This window comes from Nesoenas mayeri, assembly GCF_963082525.1.
Source record: "Nesoenas mayeri genome assembly, chromosome: 2".
NCBI classification, from domain to species: domain Eukaryota; kingdom Metazoa; phylum Chordata; class Aves; order Columbiformes; family Columbidae; genus Nesoenas; species Nesoenas mayeri.
Genome location: NC_137543.1, coordinates 87,938,909 through 87,957,805, shown reverse-complemented (window position 1 = coordinate 87,957,805; position 18,897 = coordinate 87,938,909). Strand labels below are relative to the sequence as shown.

Here is an 18,897-nt window from a genome sequence, read left to right as displayed (position 1 = left end):
TCCAGCGTGGTCCTTATAGCTCATCTAAATCCACCCTCTTTTAGTTTAAAACTGTTACCCCACTTCCTGTTGTTACAGGCTCTGGTAAAAAGTCTTTATCTTTCGTATAAGACCCCTTTAGGTACCATAAGGCTGTTATAAAGTCTCCCCAGAGCCTTCTCTTCTCCAGGCTGAACAACGCCAACTCTCTCAGCCTGTCCTCACAGCAGAGCTGTTCCAGCCCTCTGATCATTTTTGTGGCCTCCTCTGTCCTCTCTCCAACAGGCCCACGTCTTTCCTGTACTGAGGGATCCAGAGCTGGACACAGACTCCAGGTGGGGTCTCACCAGAGCAGGGGGACAGAATGTGCCTGACCTGCTGGTCATGCTCCTGTTGATGCAACTCAAAATACAATTGGCCTTCTAGGCTGCAAGTGCACATGGATAGGTCATGCCTACCCACCAGCACCTGCAAGTCCTTCTCTACAGGGCTGCTCTCAATCCCTTCATCCCCCAGCCTGTAGTGATACCAGGGGTTACCCCAACCCAGGTGCAGGACCTTGCACTTGGCCTTGTTGAACCTCATGAGGTTTGCATGGGCCCACTTCTCAAGCCTTGAGACCCTGACAGGTCCCTCTGGATGGCGTCCCTCTAGCATACCAACTGCGCCACTCAGCTTGGCATCATCCACAGACTTGCTGAGGTCCTGAAGCACTGCAAGCAGAGGGACCACAAAGAAAGCCCAAGCCCTTTGAGGGCTCAGGGATTGCCAGCTTCCTGAATGCCTCAAATTTGATTCCTTCCTTGACACCATGAAAAAGGATCTCTAGGAAGTAGTAGTGAAGAGGAAGCAAACATCAGTGCTGTTCACCTCACCTTCAGGATGGAAGTGTGGGAGAGGGGAAATTCCCAGAAATACTTCTCAGAGGATTAGGGGAGGGAAGAGGAAGCTTTCCTTTCCCTGGAGGTGAAGGGTGAGCCACATCTCACTGGAGCAATGCAACCCTCCCCCCTGTCTGTAATAAGACCACGCTTGGTAGCCTGTAGCTGACTTGAAAATCTTTACTGTGCAAGCTGGGAAGGCATAATACAAAGATTTTTGTGGCATACACAGATGACTGAGGCTGCAACAGGCTGTCGTCCCCAGCTGCCACTGCAGGTGGTCCTACCCTCCAGGGCAGATTAGCCTGCCCACCTTCTGCTGCAGATGGCCGTGCCCCACCATTACCTCTGCACAGGGACTGCTGGTTAGTACACGACGATAATCCACATTTAGACCAGTAAACAAAGGGAGGGAAAATGGCTCCTGTCAGCCCTATCATTTCTTTTAGCCTTTCTCTGCTGCCCACCCCGTGCATGCACATGTGTCCTGCCTGCCATCAACCTTCAGGGCCAGCACTGAAATAAATTCACTTGTTTCTCTCCACTGCTTTGAAGCAGCCCCTCGCAGCCCAGTGTCACCTGCAACCAAAGGACTACACACAGCCATCACCCTCAGTCCCTCTTCTCCCAGGTAGCAAGTGATAGGATGAGAGGAAATGGCCTCAAGTTGCACCAGGGAAGGTTCAGATTGGATATTAGGAAGCATTTCTTCATGGAAAGGGTTGTAAAGCACTGGAACAATCTACCCAGGAAAGCAGTGGAGTCACCATCCTTGGAGGGCTTTAAAAGATGTAGAGATGAGGCCGTCAGGGACATAGTTTAGTGCCAGATTGAGGTTATGGTTGGACTCGATGATCTTAAGGGTTCTCTTCCAACCAAAATCTATTCTATTCTATTCTATTCTATTCTATTCTATTCTATTCTATTCTATTCTATTCTATTCTATTCTATTCTATTCTATTCTATTCTATTCTATTCTATTCCATTCCATTCCATTCCATTCCATTCCATTCCATTCTTCTCTTTGGTGAGAGGGAGCTGCAGGGTGCATCCAGCTTGCCCACTGTGACCATCATCAGCTTATCGACAGCTGTGAGGAAAACAGCGACAGCAAATATCAAATCTTGTGCTTCCCAGAGATTGTCTTGTGGGTAGACAGCATGGCCTCTCTCCACCTAAAAGGCTTGGGGGCCCCACCAATGGTGCAGTATAGGAAGCGTTTTGCCACACCAGGCTTATTTGGAACCTTCAAAAAGAGGAATAAAATGGCCACCATCCCATTTCTTGGGGATGCGAAGGAATGGATGCAGGTTGCAGGCTGAACTGGAGCTGCCTGGCAGGAGAAAAGCTCCACCAGAGATGATGGGTGACCAGTGCAAGGTGCTGGGGTGAATTGAGTAGCTCTTTTATCTCACAGTTACCCCACGAGACTCTCAGCCAGCTCCTTTGGATTTAAACCATCGATTTACACCCGTCTCCTTCAACACAGGAGCAAACAGCTTTAGCCAGTCTGAGAGCAAAACCTCCAGCTGAGCTCACCAGCCATTAACTATCCACAAAGGGATCCATCCCCCTCCACACAGAAGCGCCTTGGAGAAAAACAATCTCTCTTTGACAAAGTGTCTCTCCATGCCCTAATTATGGGAGGGAAACAAAGGGCAGAAGATACTTACGATTACTGTATTAAAAAAAAAAAAACAAAAAAGGAAAAAACAACAAACAAAAAAAATACAAACACCACCCCCCCCCCCCCCCCTACTCATCACACACCCCCACCACTGAGTAAACTTCTATAACATTTTCATTATGGTGGACTGTGTAGTTTTGAGCACCCCTTTTCCTGAAGATCTCCTTTATTCAAACAATAGTTCATAAAAGTAGTTTGGTCTGGGGGAAATCTCATCCAGAACAGAGCAAACCGGCATTCAAAGATACAGGTGTCTTGTTCGTGAAAAGCAAAACTGGGAGGGTTAGGCCAGAGAGGAGGGGGGATATTTACTCCTCCAAATAGGCTTAACATAACTGAATTATCTGGTAAATGTAACAGTTACCTGGAACGGTACAGCCAGCACTGCATATGTTGGGGCATTGCTCTCCTGCTGCTGACCAGCTGTAAGGAGGAGGATCCTTTGTACCCATCTATCTGCAGGAAGGAAATGGTCAAGTAAGCATAAACCATGAGCTTTCTTATTTCTTCATGTGTTTAAGACAACATTCCCAGAATATATTACATTTTGTTGTGATTCGAGCTTTTTCCCACTAGTGCTTTGGAACAGTGTGAGCGTATTCGATGTGGAGAAACAACAAGTGACACAAACTGTTTGTGCAACAGCAGAAACTGAATTTAAGGCTTAGTGTTAAGAAAAGCTGGGATCTCATTTTACATGAGAAACTGCTTTTAAGTGATGAGAATACATACAGGGATTAGAGTACCAAAGAACAGTCTGAATGGAAATTGTTCTTTAGTAATTCATGTATTTTACTCCCAGCGCAGATTTATCTTCATTAAAGTTACTCTTCTGGTGATTTTCCACCACAGCTTACAATTACCGTAAGTTAAGTAAAGCTATAGATAACAACAGACCTTTGGCAACTCTGATCTCTCCATTACATTTGCAGAACTTGTGTGCCTCCTTTTCCTTTTTCGCGACTCAGGTATGTTATCGAAGGGGACTGTGACCACGTTATTTATGACAGCTGTGACATTCATCGTTACTCGTCTCTTTCATGACATCCACCTCCAAGAAAAGGTGGCGCTCAGTTTACTGCAGCAGCTTGATGCTAGCGCAGCATAAAAGCTGTCACAGCTGCTCACCATCACCCATCATAAATAAAACATAAGACTCCTTGCAAGGTCTGTGGGTTGTCGGGGCATTTGATGTAATTGGTTTTGGCATGTGACAGTGCAGAACGGGCAAGTCACAGGGTGCCCTTCGTTACTACAAATGGTCTATCGATTTCCAGCAATGCCGTTCGCTCACAGACCTGCACCTGCTACTGGGCTTCCCAAAACTCTCGGGATGTGTTGAAGAGCTCAGGTGAGGGAAACACTTGCACATGTTTTACAGGTAGTTTTTCTAAGGCTCATGAGACAGACATGCACAGGTAAGGTCCGTATGTTTTAAACGGGCTTTAGGAAAACTCAGTTGTGGTTTGGATGTGTTACTTTCAATACTACAGGAGAAGCTGTATAAAAGAGGTGTTTAGGCATTTATATGAAAGCCTTGAATTTTTGCTATCCTGTACTGACTTCCAAGGTAAATATGGATAATTGAAGTGCAGGAGGAAATAGTTAAGAGCTTGAACTTGCCCAGCTGTTTAGTGAAAACTGGAATTTCATCAGCTGTGAAGACACTATGTGCACTGCATATACATTACTCACAGGCTTCCCACCATACCTCAGATTTATAGATTTTAAGCACAGCTTTGTACTATGATCTGCACACCCACACCACAGCATCCCAAATCTGCAAGCCTGAAGGACCCACCACAGTGACTCCCAAACACTGAATATTTTAGGGCAGCGTTCTCAGAAGAGAACGATGAAAGGCAATGGGTCACTGAAAGAGCTGGGGGCAGAAAATTAATGAGTTTAAGACTTTTTAAGTGGAGATTAGCAGGCATTCCTAGTCACCATAGGGGGGCACAAACAGTTCAAAGGGTGTTTTCCTTCCACTGGATTGCAGAAATAACTCACTAAGACGGCTCTATGTCCTTGGGCAACCTAAATGAGATTCAGATTTTTACGCTGTCATGGATCAGCGCTCATGGTTACGATTGGGAAATTTATTGGTCCAAATAAATGACAAATGCTCTGATCAAAATGTCATTGCTTGTTCACTAAGCCTACTAGAGAGCTCTCCAAGACCATCTCCTTACCTGGCAGCATTGCAGTTGCTGTGCTGAGCGGTAGCAGGTCTGACTTCCCTGGCATCTTTGTTGAGATTTGCAGCAATTGCTTCTAAGACTCAGGGGGGGATTGGACTAGATGATCTTTTGAGGTCCCTTCCAATCCCAAACATACTGTGATTCTGTGATACTCGGGAGGCTTCAGCGTGCACGAGAGTCCTTGGTCTGCACAAAGCAGCTACCGGCTGCTGCCAGTGTTGCTGCCGTCAGTCCAGCTGAAGGCGGGCTCCGGGCCACTGGTGCTCCTGCATGATTGCAAACCATGGTACACAACCGTGTAAGATGCACTCATTTCACAGAATTATAGAATATTTTGGGCTGGAAGGGACCTTCAAAGGTCATCCAGTCCAGCTCCCCTGCAATGAGTAGAGACATCTCTAACTAGATCAGGTTGCTCAGAGCCCCATCCAGCCTGGCCTGAATGTCTCCAGGGATGGGGCACCTACCAGCTCTCTGGGCAACCTGGGCCAGTGTCTCACCACCCTTGTTGTAGAAAATTTCTTCCTCATGTCTAACGTAGGTTTCACCGACACCATCTAAGGATGAAGATGCAGCAATTCTGGTCCTGTCCTGCGGTAACACGAGGGGGAGCCCTTGCAGTTTTCAACAGAGACAGCAGCAGCCATATGCCTTTTTCTACCCCAAATACAAAGGCTCAGATCCTAATCAGAAAAAACTCCGTAAGGCCTGGATGCCATTTCATATCTTCTTCACAAGGAGAGCGCTTCTGGTCCAAACAAGCACAAGCCACAGATCACTAAGAGAGGGCAAGGTCACTTGCTACAGATCCCCTCCCCACACATCCCCATTTCTGAAGAGGGGCCAGGATGGACTGCGGACTCATTTTCCCATGTTCTCATCCAATTTGTCATTTCAAGGCACTTCAGGAATACCGGGGAAAGACTTTGCTGGTACCTGAGTTGACTCTGAATAGCCCTGCGGTGAAATTTTGCCCACGAGAAGTGAGAGAACAAGATAATCTCTTCACCCCTTGACAGATGACCCTAGCACAGGTGCCGTGTCAACAGAGCTCACCCAGCTTGCTTTTGGGGAGCTTTGCCGCTTTCAAGAGAACAGCTCTGGCTGCTGGGGCACACCCGTCAATCAGCTTGCATCTTCAAAAAGCCACAGCAGGTTTTGCTCTCCCTTGCCACCCAATTTTAAATACGTTTGAGCAGAGTACTTCACTATATATTCTATGCGCAATACTTCACTACATATATGCTATAGCTCTACTTATATACTCTGTTTTTCAGGACCAAGATAAGCACTAACTGCAGGTGCAGCTACTGCAAGACTTTTTAAATTATATTTTTTTTATTATTTTTTCAGAGTGCTGGTGTCCCTCTCCTTAGGAGGGATTACAATGAAAAAGCATATTATTCACGAGACACCAACTCACATACTTCAGCTATACCAGCCTTCCTTCATAGTTCTGCATCCTCGTTTTCTTTAAAGCATCCAACAGCATACATTTAATTAGCAAAACAACTCCATCTGTTCTGTGAGTCAATACTGACAACGTTGCTGTTAAAATATCCGTATTTCTCGGGGCAGCTGTGCTTAATGTGACAGGAGAGGAGACTGCTGTGCTCAGAGCATTGTCTCTAGCATTCAGGCTCCCATGGCAGGGCTGCAGCCCAGCTGACACCAGGGGCTCCCAAAGGCCTCCACGGTCCCATCCCTGGCCCCGGGACCCTTAAGTCACCCACATACCCTAAACAAAGGCACTTCCACACAACTGCCAATAAAAGATCCGGGTTTTGTCATTTGCTTAAGTTTTGACAAGTGACACAGAAGAACAAGCTCAGATGAAAATGTGAAAGAGGCGCCGGTGGCTGTGACAAGCACCAGGACACTGGAATTGAGACCCTCACAGGGATGGGGAAGCAAGAGTTGGCTAAACCTCACCCACCAGCAGACACCGCCTCCCAACCTCGGTTCTGCTGAATGCATCCTCTCTCCTCAGCCCAAGGTGCAGGAACCCAGGCTCTCTGGTTGGAACCCAGGCTCTCTGGTTCGAACCCAAGCTCTCAGGTTGGAACCCAGGCTCTCTGGTTCTCCTACAGCAGGAAGCCTCAGGAGCTCATCTACTCTCGGGTGTCCCTGCTGGGGAGCAATCAGCCCTGTCTGTCCCAGGGCTCTGTCATGTTGCAGTTGTCATCACAGAATCATAGAACAGAACCACAGAATCATTTTGGTTGGAAGAGACCTTCAAGATCATCATGTCCAATGGTTAACCCAACACTGTCACTAAACCATGTCCCTAAGAACCTCATCTATGTGTCTTGTAAATGCCTCCACGGTGTTTATATGACGGCTTCCTCACCGCTGCAGTGCTGTCATGCTCCTGATGAGCTCTTGCGGATTAAGCGTCTCCCTTCAGCTTGCAATATTATGAAAATATGGAAGAAGATGAGATAGCGTCTGCCCTGTTCAGATCCTGCCTCAGTCATAACCTAGAGGGCAAGCTTAGCTCATCGCGGGAGATAAAAGGTAGGATGAGGTATCCAAGTCAACCGCAGGTGAATCCAAACTTGTCAGTCTAAGAAAAGGATGATCTAAAGGATGAACTGTTAAACTCAACAGGAATGGAAATGTAAATAAAAAAGTGGGGGTGAGAAGTAGGGACCAATATTTTAAATGTGGGACTTGAAGTGAACAAGGAACTTTCTCCCCCACTGATGTCCCAGATAAATGGTATACTGCTTCTGACCTGGGGCTGCTCTTAATCCATGAAATATTTAAGGTTTTTCCACCCCCACCTTTTGATTGAAAAGGTTGTGAAGGGTTTTACAAGTTCTCAGGCAGCAGATGAATTTATCTTTCATATTTCCATAGAAGCAGCGGTCTTGTTAGATTCAGCATTTGAACATTCACACCATCAGCACAGGATGCAGTGTACCCCTCACCAGAACACAGGCAATCCAGAGGAACACATTGGTTCACGCAGCACTCCACGACATCCTCACCGCAAGCAGTGCAGGCATGCAGGCAACAATTAAATCAGTAAGAAACAAATCCATTAATCCAACAATAGCGCGATAAGTTGGCCCTGAAGTAAGTCAATTGAGTTAACAAAGCAGGACAGTAAAGCAGGTTAGCGGAAAAAAACAAGTGTGGAGTCATTTAACAGACACCAAGATGTCCTGGTTCCAGCTGAGCTCAAAAGGTTTATATATATATATATATATATGTATATATATCTCTTTTTTCACCAAATTCTGACCACACAGCTGCCCATGCAGCCAAAGCTCTGAGGGACCTGACCCTTAGACCCAAGTGCTCTCTCGAAAAGCTCACCTTCCACCAAGGGCAGGCAGCGCCCAGGGAAATCAGGCTGACCAGACTGAAGTTGCTCTTCTGTTCACTCCTTTGAATCCTACTGCTCTGCTTGAATTGGTTCCAGTCCTCTTGCAGCCCAGACCAATAACCTGCTCACTAGGTCATCCCAGCCAACCCACTCCAGTGAGTATTTGCAAGCCCAGGCCTGCAAGACTGAACTTGAAGATCATCATCCATGACCAGTGCAGAGATGTGGTAGAGAGGTGCTGGATCACTAAGGGACATTACATACTCAACTGTCACCTGGCAAAGCAAACACTGGCCAGAACAGAGATGGGTGGCAGCCACTGTGCACTCTCATAATTTTGTTAATGTCAGAACCCAGATTTTACTTCATCTGGGCTAAACAAGTGTTGCCTTCCAGCTGAAAAGGTGATTATCAGATGTGGCCACACACTTCCCTGTTACTTTCACCTGTTTAGGATTTACATTATATGAGTAAATGAGCATCTTCATCTGCATGATGAATCTGAGAAGTCAGCTGTTCCTGTGAGTGAGGTTTTACCTGCACTGGCAGAAGAAAACAGAATTGTTTACCAAGAAAACAGGAGAAGAAATGGAGGACTCAGTTTTCCATATAAACCCCACTTGTCGCACATGCCTTGGTGGGGCTGACTGAAGTGACTGAAAGGCCATTCCTCTGAACACAAAATGGAACCCAGCTACTTAAAAATCACTGAAGGACAGCTGATTGTCACAGAATTGTTAGAAATTACCTCCAAAGGTATGTGTGACACTTCATTAACACTCCCCACACCTGCATGTGCTTCCAAAGTGGTGAGATCACTTAAGAAAATAAATACATACCATTTATTAGAAAATTATGCACATGAATTGTAAGCACGATGGCTAGTGATGCTGATTAAAAGGGAACATACGTGGTGCTGCAGCTCCCTCTCTAATAGTGAGGGAGACAACCTACATGGACATAGTTGGCCAACTCCAAGAGCAGTAAAGCCAGAGGAAGGCACCACCACCACAACACTGGTTACCCCAAAGAAGATGGTGACGTGCTGAATGCACAAGCAGAACGCCAGCGGGTTGTTCGTGCACAACAAGACACAGTGTGTTAGAGCACTATGGAAGAATGCAACAAAAAGGGTTTTATGCAGCAAAAAAAGTTCACATATACAAGCACATAAGCAACTGAATTACTTCTCAATACCATCATAGCTTCCTATTTAAAGCTGTGTTTCAGGAAATAATGTGAATATGGTCTTTTTTCTGCCAACAGGCATCTACCTCCTCCTGTTCATGCATTACTGCTTGTCTCAGATGTGGCCATCAGCGAGTTTCAAAGGGCACGGAAAGTTTGATTAGAAAGGTAATGTGGGGTCTACGTTTTCCCCAGCCAACAGCCTTCCTTTCTTTTTATCCCCCACCCTTTATGCCTGCTACAGCAGTCAAATTCTGCAAACAAATCTACTTCTCTGAGCCAGACAGTTGCCCACTGGTCATAATTGTGTAAAATATACCATGCACTGGATCATAAAATCACATACGATAGCAAAGCACCTAGGTGAAATCAGTAACTGCAGCTTCAGTCCTCACAAGAACATACTTTCCCCCTTTTCTGAAAGAGGACAGAGATGTCCAGAAAAGTCACAATACGCCAAAAATGTATCTTGTTTTCATAGTCCCGTTTTAAAGCCAGGACAAAATACCCTTTTCGCCCTTGTTTAAAAACAAACGCTTTACTTTCCAAAGATGCTCCCAGCCATCCAACCCACTGATGTAGTTCAGCACATTACAGAAAGCCCAGCAGAGGGATGAAGAAGTCCCTACGAACGCATCAGTCCTTTGCACTACGAGTTGTTTAGACAGGCTACTAACGCGCAGGTCTTCTTCAGGCAGACTAGAAATCCAAAGGTGCAGCTCTGCTGCCAAAATCCTGTCACTTTGACGCTACAGAAGCTGTGACTCCAGAATGCCATCGCTAACTTTACAAAAGGTGCCATGCTGAAAGCGGCAGGCTTGGGCAAGTTGTCAGTTTTGACCATCCATGCTTCAAGGTAAGGGCATGAGGAAAGAAACTGCGTTATTGCCTGCAAGTTGCTAATGCCACAGGGGCTGGGAAGATCTTGCCGTTTGTCCTCCAAACAAAGGGAAAGCCTCTGTGAAGCCCATGTGCATATACTCCTATTCATGTGAGAAAAGGGGACACTTTAGTCCCTTGGTTTGTTCAGCCTGGAGGAGACTAAGAGACCTCATGGGGCTACAACTTCCTCACAAGGGGAGGAGGAGGGGCAGGCGCTGATCTCTTCTCTCTGGTGACCCGTGGCAGAACCCAAGGGAATGGCAGGAAGATGTGCCAGGGGAGGTTTAGGTTGGACATTAGGAAAAGGTTCTTCCCCCAGAGGGTGGGGGAGCACTGGAACAGGCTCCCCAGGGAGGTGTCACAGCCCCAAGCCTGACAGTGTTCAAGAGACTGGACAACACCCTCAGACACATGGTGTGAACTGTGGGGCTCTCATATGCAGGGACAGGAGTTGGACTCCATGATCCTTGTGGGTCCTTTCCAACTCAGGACACTCTATGATTCTATGACAGCAGGGAGTGACAATTCTCAGCACTGGGCTGAACTTCAGCTCATGTGAAATGGTTCCCCTTGCACCCCTACTCTGAGCTCCGTTCTTCTCCCCAGAGTACCACACATACAGCAGAGGCACCTTATCATGAACAGAGACCACAGATGGCAGCAGCAAGACTGACAGCTTCACGAGCCATGGGTGCTATATGGAAGAGAACTGCACCCACCTCCCCCCCCCCGCCCCCTTTTTTTTTTATGGTACAGATAATTTTCCAGCTTGCTCAGGAAACCCTAAACTTTTAATTGCTTGCCTAGGCCATTCTGGTGTCCTTGCTAGTTATGACCTTCAGCCTCAAGCAACATCTCAACAGAAAAGATAACACTTGCCAAGGACACCAAGGAAAATGAATCACTCAACAAAATTCCAAATGTACAAACAGTTCACCAAAGGACATCTAAGAGTTACCAGGCAATAAACCATAAACTTCTTGTTGTTTAAATACATTATTTAATGAGTTTTCTTTAAGAAAGAAATATTTTGAAGCTCAAATTACAATAAAGTACAATCTTCTAGATCTACAGTAGGCAGTACTATAAACATTTACCAAACCAAGTATTTTCATGTTTGCTCCTCTGCCGTTTTTGTTATTACTTACGGAAAAGAAACTCAAAATGTCTTGTTAACAGCCATCCTGTCCTAACTTGGCTATTTCATCCTAGGACAGATCAGGACAATCACGGTCCTCTCCCAAAATACAGACCAAATGTCAAGCAGGAGCAAGACACCATCATGATCACACACTAATTCAGCTTTTTAAAGAGTGACAATTAAAATGGAACAGTTGCTTGCAGGCGATATTGAAAAATGGTGTTTCTCCTTCCCACAGGTATCACAAAAAATGCCCTTTTGCCACCAAAGTCAAACTGCCACTGAACTCATGTTCATTCAACACATTGGAGCAAATCTGAGTTTATGCAGGTAGTTCACTTCTTCACCTTCTCTTTATATTTTCCCTCTTCTCCCTGCATCCAGTGTTTTCTTTCTCCCTTTTCTTAACCTGTATTATCCCTTCATCATTTCTATCTTCAGTCACTCAGTCCCAGTGGGACAGAGCCAGAGCACCACTCCTCTTCAGTCTTCTGGCATTGCCAATACTGTGGCGAAGGGCAGATCAATAGTGCTGCGTTAGTACCGAGAAAGAAAAAAACAAAGAAACAAGTCAATTCCTCAGAGAGTTGTTCTGTATCTTTTAAAGGCCATTTTGTATCGCCTTTGAATTCTACTTCTGCAGTTAGTGTAAAAACATGATCGAGCCGAAAAGGTTTCAACACTTCTCGGTTTGAACTGAGCAGCCCGCTGCTGGAACCACAGCAAGCTACTGTTTGAAAGCTGCTGCTCAGCTATTAAGACATAAAAGTGGATGTCAGGTGTAAATTTCATATTTATTATAACAAAAATTATGACATGTTCATTTGTGCATTCGGCTTTAATATAACTCTCGGTATGTAAATGTTCTACAGCAAATGAGCTCTATACAATCATGCTGGTTGTGGCAGCAGTAAGGAACACAAACAAAACGTGTTTGTAAAAGTAAGGAAAGAGACTGGAGGAAAAAGTGGGTTTCTTTAAATGGTCTACACCATCTCAGCTCTAGCTAACTTGTACACAGCCACTCAGTCCGTTATGCTCAATGACCATGGCCCAGAGTCGCTTAAGAAAAAAAGGTCAGTTTTTCAGGTTGTGTCCTTAATGCTAAGGCTACAAAACATGTAAGCATCACTATACAACACTGAGCTATTTACAGGAATTTCCCAATCAACTGTTCTCTCAGAGAAAATTAGTGGATCTCAGTGACTTATGTCACCTGAAAGAGTAAAGCAACTCCTAGGAGTTAGTCTCCATATTCTACAAATGTCTATCATTTTCAAGACCAAAAAAAGCCTTTTCTCTCAAAGAAATACAGTATTACAATATTACTTAAATCATTTAGCACTGGCTACTGCCCTGCTTTTCAAACAAAACAAACAAGCCATTTTAAAAAATATTACATCATCATCTGTTTCTCAGCAATATATTAAACCTTTTTATTATTTTTTTATTATTTTTTTTTTGTTTTTACACTTGATATGTTAAGGGAAGGTTAACTATTTTAAACTTTACCAGTCAAGCATCTCTAGAAGAAAAGTCGATGAATATTAAACCTAACAAACTGAAAAGCTGCAGTTATCTGTAGTGGCAGGATAAGGAAAAGGAAGTATATAAAGGAAAAGGATAAGGAAAACCCCTGCTGTGATGCGAGCCCACTGGGTCCCACACTCAAGTCTCCTTGTTCATTAGTTTATTTCTGAGCAGTGAACAGAGTGGGTCATAGTGGTGTATCGTAATAGTCTGCCAGGTGGTCCATCGGGTACTGCCGCTGCTGCTGTTGCTGCTGCTGCTGCTGTTGTTGTTCCTGGTGCTGCTTCATAATCTCCTTGACTTCTTCTTCAAGCTCTGGTGGGATGATGAACTGGTCGTCGGGATCCGGCTGTGCTGGAGCAGCAAAGTAGCCCCCTGTTTTTCGGAGTGGAGCATCTGCTGCGACTTCAATTAAGTTGTGGCTCCTCTCTTGTGGTGCCACGGAACCGTTGCCCCGCCGGCGCCCTATCGTGCCCGTGGCAGAATATTCGGCTTTCCTGGAAAGGCCAGCCTCATCTTCATTGGCACTGATGACGATACCTTCGTCACTGGCTTCCACCGGTGCTTGGAGAAGCTGCTTCTCCTTCGCTCGGCTGCAGTGGATGTCCACCTCCACCTCCACGCGGCTGCCGTTGGTGAACACCCCCTCAATCGGCTCCTCATCGTCGCTGTCGAGGCCATTGTCAGAGAAGGCGCTGGAGAAGGTGGCGCTGGAGAGCTGCCGCTGGAAAGAATTGGACAGGCAGACAGGGTGCAGCATGCAGCGCTGCTCCCCAGGGTAGGCCGGGCTGTTCTCATTCATGGCCACCTGGGGAGGCTCGTCGGAGGCTGTGGACCCCACCTCACTGCTCATTTCGGAGGTGGAGATCTCGCTGCTGATCTCCGAAGCCATGCCGCTGCTGGAAGACGGCATCCCGAGTGCATCTGTTGGCCTGTCCTTGATGACCACGTTGACGGACTGGGGGAAAATGCCCGGGCTGGGGGGTGGGACCCCATTAAGTTCACAGCAGCAGAAGCTGTCCTCAGTCACGTTGAGCTGAACCACAACAGCGCTGATACTGTCGTTGCAGCCGTAACTCTGGGCCAAAGTGCAAAGCTTCTTGGCGGCCGCCAGCGCATCAGGCACGTTTCTGACTGCCTCCACTGCTTCATCCATCGAGAGGCTGTCCCACAGCCCCTTGCTCCCCAGAATGAAGAATTCATCTTGTGGAGTTAAGGTGATGGACTGGACATGAGGACGCGGCACAACGCTTGGGTGAAGGAAGGTGTACCCCAAGATTCTTGTTGAATCCGTCACACCATTCACTTTGCCGTCCTGAAATTAGAAAGGACAGAAAATTTGAAACAAAGCAGACAAGGATACACAGCACCTGCACTTCCTTGCGTTTTAGCAATGGCTATTTTTGCAGTAGCCCCAACACTGCCATTTACAGACGAGAAAATGGAAAAGCAAAGCGACTTGTAAGGAGGTGAGAGAGCTGGGATTAGAGCACAGCAATGGCTGGTTTCCAACCCTGTGCTACAACTCCTACACCCAACTCATTTGTCATCAGCATCACCTATGCACAGACCAACAAAGCAGAAGTCTGCAACAAGGAGCCATCTATTCTGCTCCCGCAGCTGTGAGAGCCAACTGGACTAATGTTTTACCAGTGAGTCAGACTTATCCCTTCTCCACCCACGATATCTGGCTTTATACAGGGCAAAGCCACACACAGCTCCACTTGATACAGGGGCAGGTCATTCACTTATGACTCTTCTCTTGCAGCTGTAACAATCATAGGTTTCATTTTGGCTCATCACTTCAGAAACAAAAGTTCATTTAGAAAAAAAATAGTTTAAATGAAGCATGCAAGTCAAATGCAGCAAAGAGCAAGTCTGCATTTCTCAGCCAGCTGAGTTGTAGTGAAATGTTTTCCATGCCCCAATTACTTACTACGTTTCCACTTAGATACGACATTCAAGGGGAGGAGGAGTAATATCTGAAGGGAAGACATCAGTAAAAATGTAAATCCCTGCACAGCCAACTCCCAGGATTCTGTCCTGGTTAGACTCCAAGTTGCTGGAATAAGCAGAGCAAGTGTCTGAAACAGCAAGCCTGGCTATCCGTCAGCCTTCTGGGGCTAGCTGCACCTTGCTAATTGCTCGTTCAAGAAGAACAGCAAAGGTGAGGATTTACACTCATCTGGTCCAGCTGATGACTGTAGGTGTTATTATGAAGCAGAAAACCACAGAAAAGTGAAACAAGAGTAAAAAAGCTTCCCCTCTAAAACCACTCAGAAGAAAAAAACCTTGTCGCCTTGTTAACTTCCCCATTAGAAGGCTGACAGCAGTGATAAGCCATCAACGTGCATGAAATCAGTGAGTCATCTTAAGACCCAGTGCAGAAGTTTCCCTTTTCCTCTACGGAACAACAGAACAAGCATGCCTCCGTGATGCATGCTAGGTTGGAGTGACTCCCTTCCAACTTGTCACGTTTGACATCCCAGTTGTCACCTTTCCCTGGCAAGATCAATAGGCACATGACTTACTCCACACGCACACACCTTCTCCCCTGCACACATGCTGCTCGCAGGCACCCGGCAGTGAGTTTTCTGCCCTTTCCTCCACCATTAAGAGGATTCAATATTTATCTATTTCTGTGCATGCGTCATCCAAGGCAAAGCAAAACTGACAGCAGTGGCTTCAAGCTTGTAAGAAGGGAACAAATACTCCTCTCGTCTCTCATGTTTCAGCTGAGCACAGGATGGGGGTTTTTTTGGGTAAGTGCTCTCTTTGAGAGGTGCCTCTCAAAGGGCAGTTCTGGGAACGTAGCAGCTCAGACAGCAAAGTCAGCCTGCCAGAGCAAGGAGTCTCCTAAGGGAAGGATGGCACTGCTCCACGTGCTCTGCCCTCTCATTCTTGTCAATTGGAGAGGATCTTCATGACAGCTCCAATGCAGCAATTCCTCTTTCCTTAAGGAGGAGGGTCTTGGCCTTCCTGTTTCAACACAACATGCTCACAGTAGCTCACCCTCTGAAGCTAACCAAAAACCAGCCTGGCAATGGAAGGGAAAAGCAACTTGACTGCATGATAACTTGACTGTATGACATGAATCACCTTGAAATGAAAAGTGCAACTGTGGAACCCCTGGCACTAACACCACCTCTTAGAGGTTACTAATACTGACATGTAATTTCATGCATTGCTGTGCAAATACTCGCCAAGGAAGCTGCAAGTTGCAACAGTCCCTAACTGTTCTCTAACCTCTGTAATAATGGCCTTATGCTGCTTAATCCTCTTCAGCTCTTCTTCGCAACTCATCACGTAACACCGGGACAAAGGCAGAGGTTTCCCATTCCGGCAGAGTACGGTTTGGCACTTTCCCACGTTTGCTGAGGTTAGTGTGAAGCATCCACCAGGGTCCATGGGATCATGTTTTATATGGCAAAGGACAGCAGAGCCTCCAAGTTTCTGTCCAGCTGTTCCAAGTTTCCTGGAATTTAAACAAAACAACGATTGTTCTTTAATTGGAAAACAAGTGTTACGGGTACTACGGAGAAACAGCCGCTGTTCTGCAAGCACAAGCACTCAGGGCATTGACTCTACTGGATCATTGGGACAGAAACGAAAGTCTCCACTGAAGACTCTGACACTACGGCAGCACTGCAGAGAAATCACGTGCAACTCTCAGGTAGTGTCTTATGCACACATATGCACATACTCAAATCTGCTCAGTTTTAGAACAATAACAAAAAAATCTTTGCACTTTTAAGAGTTGCACAGTTGTCTCTCTTCCTCTGTATCTTAAAGAAGTTTGCTTTAAATGTGAGATCAAGGCAAACAGAGAGGGTGAGAAAAGTACTGAGGACTATTAAGCAGGTAGAGCTAGAGCTTAAAAAGGTGGTCCATAATATGCATCTGGTTCTTTGGCTTCTGAAGTTACAGAATTTTTTATTAAAATAGTAATTCTAACTGTAAAAACTCTACTTTTGTGCAAAACCAGAAGGCAGAGGTTCACTGTTTTGTGATGTTTTCAGAATAATGCTCTTGAAAGTATCAAATGATGACCAAAAAGGCAGAGTGGCTGCTAACTCCACTGTAAGAAGGCACTCTTCTCATTTATCTTGTCAGTAACTAACCTGTTCAATAGGTTCTTAGAAATATTTAAGCCTGTTGTTTTAGCAGGGGTCATAGTGGAGGGAAAAAAAGAATCTATGGAAAAACATTCATTTCAATACCAAACTGCAAAAAATCATCGCTCCTTCCCAGTATCTTGTTTATCAGGGCCTTGTCCTATAATAATTAGGAATTACAGTAATTAGAAAGCTAATTATAGAGGTTACCAACATTTATAGTAAGGCTAGGTATAGCTGCCAAGAACTTCTGATTCAAAATCCCAGGGAGAGAATGCACCAATAAGTTTGTAACCAGGGTTCAATGTACTTTTTTATTTTTCACAATATACTTCAGAACTGTTGCACATCATCTGTAACAATTCTCAATGAATGGTTAAATGCAACTGGGATGAATACTATTTCTGGTTCTCCAAAGAAGTGATCAGCTTATTTTGACTTGAGACCAAAAAATAGTAAAAAAAGATAAAACAAACAAGCAGCTTTTTGCAGGAATGCCGCATTCCTGTGAAACTGCACTAGTAGAAAACAAAACCATTTAATAAGCACTTTCAATACTAAAATTCCTTACTAATTTGAATATTTTAAGTATATGGCAACCACCTTCTCAGCTACCAGCCTGTGGCACTGTTATAAGCAAGGAAGGAAGCATTTTCTCCCTTGCATTTTTAAGGTTCAATACCATCCTGCTGCTTCTGTATCCTTCCCAATACCAGAACCTGAGTGTTTTTCCTTTCCAAAGGATACTTTTAACTTGATCCATTCCCTCAGTCTCTAAGCTGCTTATTTGCTTTCTCTTTTGTTTCCCTGACCTCTTCATTCTCCTTTGCTCAGTTCCCTTTGTACTCCTCCTTTGTGCCATGTCTCTCCAGGCAGAGTTTCTTCTTCTGTCAAGAACAGCACGCATGCAGGTTTCCAAACCACTACATAGAGCTACTATTACACTCACAGCTATCGTGTCACAATCTCTTTTGATGGGTCCTGCTCAAATAATATTCAAAGGCCAAAGGGATGACAGGAGATAGAAGTTTCTAAGGAGCCAGACTACATATTTTAAATATTTGTGTAGCCTTAAGTAACCTGAATTGGTACAGAGAAACAGAAAAGATCAGCCCAGACTTTGCAGCCAGTATTAGTAAGGAAGTTTAAAAGATGATCAACAGATTCATACCACTGCTTTGCTTACAGCCAATTATGAATTTTAAGACTTAAGATGCCAGATATGAGTAAGCCTCCACCCACCACTTGGTCATGAGCATTTAGTAAGTCTGCAGGTGGGGTGTTTCTTTTTCGTTTGGCTAGGGAAGTGTTGGGGTTTTTCTCCCCACACTTGAAAGGAACAGAGGGCAATACTCACTAAACAAGCAATAAAAGAAAACATCATAGCCAAATAGCAAGGCTTTTTCCCCTCTCACATTTTTTTGAAGAAGGAAAATAGCAGACATCTGACCTGAAAGTGAACAACTGCCCAATGAGCATACACAAGGTAACAAAGGCTTCAGATCCATGACACACCTCTGCATTACGATGAAAGTGTTGATCATGTACTCCTCCTCATTTTTTGTCTTCTGCAGTTCTTCTGCTAAGATGTCGCTCATTGTGCACTGCAACAGATACGGCACTTCCACATTGCGGTCACCATCAAAAACACCATAAAGTGCCTCCCGGTTGTCGCAGAAGTTGTTGGCTGAGAGTGCTGCCACACACAGCCTAGGGAAAAAACAAAGCAGGAGAACATCAAGGTTATTACCCACTACTGGTTTCTCATCTTGTCATTCTGACCAGAGAGATGCAGCCTGGCCTGAGAGCTATTTCTAACCTTTTCTGTTCAAACATTTCAGGACTGCTTTCTGAGCTATGGAGAAGAGTCAGGCTCACCAAAAGCTCTAAGATGTGGATAGAACTACACTGGAAGATTCTCCCTCCTTTTCAGCATGTCAACACGTTCCTTATTTGTAG

The 18,897-nt window shown here is 45.3% G+C and overlaps 1 protein-coding gene across 1 annotated transcript in view; it reads right to left on the bottom strand.

Moving 5' to 3' along the window:
- Positions 1 to 12,025: 12,025 nt before the first annotated feature.
- PHLPP1 (PH domain and leucine rich repeat protein phosphatase 1) overlaps positions 12,026 to 18,897 on the bottom strand; it is a 143,094-nt gene continuing 136,222 nt past the window's right edge. Inside the window, exons 15-17 of the mRNA XM_080338876.1 lie at positions 18,454 to 18,648; positions 16,070 to 16,298; positions 12,026 to 14,138 (exon numbers count right to left, since the gene is read on the bottom strand). Coding sequence (XP_080195002.1) covers positions 13,011 to 14,138; positions 16,070 to 16,298; positions 18,454 to 18,648 — 1,552 coding nt within the window. The 3' untranslated portion in view covers positions 12,026 to 13,010. The remainder of the gene's footprint in view (positions 14,139 to 16,069; positions 16,299 to 18,453; positions 18,649 to 18,897) is intronic.